The sequence below is a fragment of the Stegastes partitus genome, unplaced genomic scaffold (assembly GCF_000690725.1).
Source record: "Stegastes partitus isolate 25-593 unplaced genomic scaffold, Stegastes_partitus-1.0.2 Scaffold279, whole genome shotgun sequence".
In the NCBI taxonomy this organism is placed as follows: Eukaryota; Metazoa; Chordata; class Actinopteri; family Pomacentridae; genus Stegastes; species Stegastes partitus.
This window is the reverse complement of record NW_007578010.1, coordinates 122,638-127,310: the sequence shown is the minus strand read 5'-3', so window position 1 is coordinate 127,310 and position 4,673 is coordinate 122,638. Positions and strand designations below refer to the sequence as shown.

At 43.0% G+C, this 4,673-nt stretch overlaps 1 protein-coding gene across 1 annotated transcript in view; it reads left to right on the top strand.

Annotated features, from left to right (window-relative positions):
* Positions 1 to 4,673, top strand: part of hip1 (huntingtin interacting protein 1) — a 51,306-nt gene that overhangs the window by 32,583 nt on the left and 14,050 nt on the right. The window contains exons 11-17 of the mRNA XM_008282629.1: positions 209 to 352; positions 1,842 to 1,939; positions 2,715 to 2,787; positions 2,884 to 3,067; positions 3,539 to 3,627; positions 3,823 to 3,939; positions 4,155 to 4,256. Of these exons, the coding sequence (XP_008280851.1) occupies positions 209 to 352; positions 1,842 to 1,939; positions 2,715 to 2,787; positions 2,884 to 3,067; positions 3,539 to 3,627; positions 3,823 to 3,939; positions 4,155 to 4,256 (807 nt within the window). The remainder of the gene's footprint in view (positions 1 to 208; positions 353 to 1,841; positions 1,940 to 2,714; positions 2,788 to 2,883; positions 3,068 to 3,538; positions 3,628 to 3,822; positions 3,940 to 4,154; positions 4,257 to 4,673) is intronic.

Below are 4,673 nucleotides of genomic sequence, written 5' to 3'. Positions count from 1 at the left end.
AGCTAAACTTTGCTCTGACTGCTGTGGACACCCAAATCCTGACCCAAGGCAAATGATTAACACACCTTCATGGTGATGCAGTAACACTCATCACTCAAATCCACAGTGAATGCAGGCGCTAGATTTTGATGTAACCAAAATCTAAACTTGGAAAATACCCATCCATGCAGCTTTAAGATAGTATTCTTTTGTTCTCTGGTTCTCACAGAACCCTCCTAACTTCCTGCGAGCCTCTGCTCTGTCGGAGCACATCAGCCCCGTGGTCGTGATCCCCGCCGAGTCGTCGTCCCCCGAGTCAGAGCACGTGGTGGAAACGGACGACCTGGTGGACACAGATGTCCCCGCGCTGCCGGTAACTACACATACCTCCGAACGGTACCATCTGTCTTGTAGCTGGCTGGCTCCCTGCCTCATACGTGTGCTGTTGTAATCAGCAATCAAAAATTGAAGAGGGATGTTGTGTTTGTGGAAGCAGTCAGGAGTAACAGATGCACGGAGACAAAACAGGAAATAACTTGCGTCACAAACAGGAATCTTGAGAAAACTAAACATTTAAACATCTGGTTGATATTTATGCTGGTATGTCATTGGTGGTAGTTATATTAACGTTTACCTACCTGGCTGTTGAAGCTGAGTTGTGAGATAATGAGGTAATTAATGCTGTTTTGGACTTATAACTCAATGAGCAGTTGGAAAAGGAAGCTGGATGGAACTGAAAAAAAAGGATTAAAGCCTGATAAGTTGACGAGATGAGAGGAAACAGCAGGAAACTGAGGTGGACTGTATGTATAAGACCTGACAGGTGATGAATGTTCTTCCTACAACGACACTAAGTGAGCATTTCATGATGTCCAACTGCTTATTAAAGCAAATATTTAATCCACCAATCGTGTGGAAGAATCTTAGTGTACTTCAGTCCGTAGACACATTTAAGGGGATCTGCTAAAATTTAGATTAAGCATCAAAAAGGAGAAGAAAAATAAATTACAATCGTGACATGATTGGTGGTGATAGCTGGGCTGGTTTGAGTGTTTCAGAAACTGCTGATCAGTTGTGATTTTCATGCACAACCATCTTGGGAAATTAAAGAAAACGGTACAAATTTAAAAAACAAAAAGCATTCCATGAGCGGCACTTTATAAGACAGAAGACCACCAGCTGCCACGCGTGTCAGCTAACTTAAATTAGACAGTAGAAGATAGCAAAAAAAAAACCTTGCCTGGACTGATGAGCCTTGATGTCTGCAGCAACATTCAGATGGAAGAGTCAGAATTTGGTGTAAACAACATGAAAGATCAGATATATCCTGCCTTGTATTAATGGTTCAGGCTGCTGGTGGTGTAACGGCCCCTTAGTACCAACTAAGCATTGTTTGAACACCACAGCCTACCTGAGTATTGTTGCTGACCGCGTCCATCCCTTTATGACCATGGTTACGCTTGAAAGGACAATGCGCTGCGTCACAAAGCTCACATCATCTCAAACTGGTTTCTGAAACATGATAATGAGTTATCAGTAGTCGAATGGCCTCCACAGTCACCAGATCACAATCCAACAGAGCACCTTTGGGATGTGGTGGTAAGTCAGTCGTATCAAGAAGGTGCTACCCACAGTTTTTAGCAACTGCATGATGTTATCATGTCAATGTGGACTAAATTCTCTGAGGAATGTTTCCAGCACCTTGTTGAATCTCTGCCACACAGAAATCAGGCAGTTGTGAAGACAAAAGGGGCTCTAACCCGGTACTAGCAAGGTGTAGCTACCCAAGTAAACTTGAAATATTAGACCCAATGTTTGCACTTTATATTAATACATTTGATTTCTGTGTTGTCCTATTTTAGGCCGCTGTGGAGACCAAGTTTGACGACCTGTTCGGCACTTCGGCTGCTATCGACCCGTTCAACTTCAACAGTCAGAACGGCATGCGCAAGGACGACAAGTAGGTGTCATCGCAGGGTCATGCTGACGTTCGTCTCACGTGTTGTCACTACAGACGTTGTGATCATTTAAAAATAATCTTACATTTGCACCGAAAAAACATAAATGAATGATATAAAACTCTGTTCGGCTTTGTCTTTACCTTCTTCTAACACAAAGTACTGTCTGGTCACTTTGGCCACTTTGGCTGGAGTTTTGTCTCTTCAGTCATCGCAGCTGTAAATTAAATACCAATGTTGTTCACTATTGGCTTTGCTGCTGTAACTTTGCTGCAAATTTCCCTGCTGTGGGATTAATGAAGGATTATCTGGTCTTATCTTTTATCTTAGAATATCTCATTGAGTATGTGGATGTGTGCAAATATGCCTGTAATTATATGTCGGGTTGCATGTAGGGTGTTAGTGTAAACAGTATGTGTATATATTTATATGACTATATGTGGCTGTATTTAATTTGTGTATTTATTTGTGAGATAAGATAATATCCAGACTCTTAAAATACATTTTTCCTCCTGGGAAATTATCTGTCTGGAAAGCACTGTATACTTATTGCCAGTTTAAACACAGACACGTTTCTTTGATTTTAATGAATTCAATCAATTTGTTCTGTGTATGTTAAAAACAGCAACATAGAGCTGGATAGGAGTGCAGTTATGAAACTGTTAAATTAAATAGAAATGTACTTGTGGCAGAAGGCTAACATTTGTGACAACACGGTTTATTTATTTGACAGTATTTGTTTGGTTAATGAGGGTAAATTTTGTCTGTATTCATCAGAGACCGTCTGATCGAACAGCTGACGAGGGAGATCCAGGCCCTAAAAGAAGAGCTGGAATCTTTCAGACTGGAGGTAGAACAACTTTGTTCAGCATCTCCAGAAGCTTTTCTCCCATCTTTTGTCGTCTTCTCACTTTTCATGCTCTGTTTCTTTCTCTCTCGTCTCCAGAGCGGTCGGCTGTGTCAGGCGCTGAGGGGGCGTGTCAGCGAGCTGGAGGCGGAGCTGGCCGAGCAGAGCCACCTGAGGCTGCAGGCTGTCGGAGAGAGCGAGTTCCTGAAGGCAGAGCTGGACGACCTGCGGAGGGTCCGAGAGGACACGGAGAAGGAGCAGCGGAGCCTGACGGAGATCGAGAGTGAGGGTTCATTTAGTTACATGCGCTTCAACAGAACACATGAGTTGAACATCTTTGGACACAGCAGCACTTTGTAAAGACTTGTGGTTTCAAGTGTTATTATTTTAGATTGTAATCAAGACTCTTCCAAGTAGTGTTGAGTGTAGGCATGTAAAATTTACTGTGTGAATAAAAACGTGTGAAGTAATAGCATTTCAAGGTTATCTCCTCTGGAATTACAAGCGACTTAATTGCTTGAATATTGAAGAAGTTCGTCAACACTGATCACAACAAGAAAAGAAAAAGAAAAAGAAAACAGCACGTTTGTAATTCAAAAGAACTTTTCTGAAACTGAGAGTTGTAGCAAAGAGAAAGGGTACACGTAGTTGTCACATGAAAAACTGCAGAATTTATTAAACTAGCTCTTTGCTGAGGTAGATTTCCTCTGATTATGTTGCTTCTGTCTTAATGCATTAATGTGTCTTTAACCAGGAAAAGCTCAAGCCAACGAGCAGCGCTACACCAAACTGAAGGAGAAGTACACAGAGCTGGTTCAGAGTCACGCAGACCTGCTGAGAAAGGTGAGAAAAACACCTTGTACCTCTTCATTTTCACGAGGCTCTTCTTTGTGTCCTCATACCAACTTCTAAAACCTGCAAGTGGGGCTGCATGCTGTCCTCCGAGTGTCCTTTTTTACTCCCCCCAAGCTGAGGACCAGGCGTCCGTCCTAATTATTTTGTTGTGTCCCACATCCTTTCGTGTTTCTCTGTGTGCAGAACGCAGAGGTGACCCGGCAGATGACAGTCGCTCGGGCAGCACAGGATGAAGTGGAGGCCGTGAGGAAAGAGATGCAGGAGAAGGTGAAGGCCGCTCAGGAGGCTGCAGACAGACAGGTGAGGGCGAGATCAACTTTGCCGCTAAACACGTACAGAAATTTGGCCCTGCGCTGTCAACTCGGTGGTTGCGAGTCAAATAATTCACATTTTTGCAGCCCCACTGTGTGATCTTTCTGCTGTAAAGCGACCCAAACAACAACAAACTGCTTTGAGGAATTGCACTTTTTTGCGGGGTTTTGTGTGTTGTCTAAAGTGAGATTTTTCTTGCTCAGGAGAACGAACAGCTGGATCAGCTTCAGGAGCTGCAGAGAGAGCTGGTGTCCAGCCGGGCAGAGCTGGACTCCCTGAAGACCACCATGGCATCATCACAGCAGGTCGCTCACCTCTCAGCTGATTAATGCTCAATACACGAAAAGACCTTCTGACTCGACCACACAGCTGCTGCGAAAGGTTTCAGAGCTACTATATAAAGCCCAGATTTTCTGTCATTTAAAAAAAAGAACAAAAAAAAAAAACAGCTGCTGAAGAAAGTGTGAAGAGATTAATGACCGTAATTTTGTCACTCTGACTAACAGACCTTGGCGATTCTAATGGAGCACAGTCTGGATAAAATCTAATAATGGGCTGCTGGCGTCACACACTCTTATTCTAATCTTGAACTATTTAATCATCTCACTTACACCCCTCTTTTACAGCATTAGTCATATGAATGTGCTGCTCATTTTGGAAATCTAAACTCTTTTTACATATTAACCCTCTGAATGCCAAGCAGTTTCTGGGCGTTTTTGACT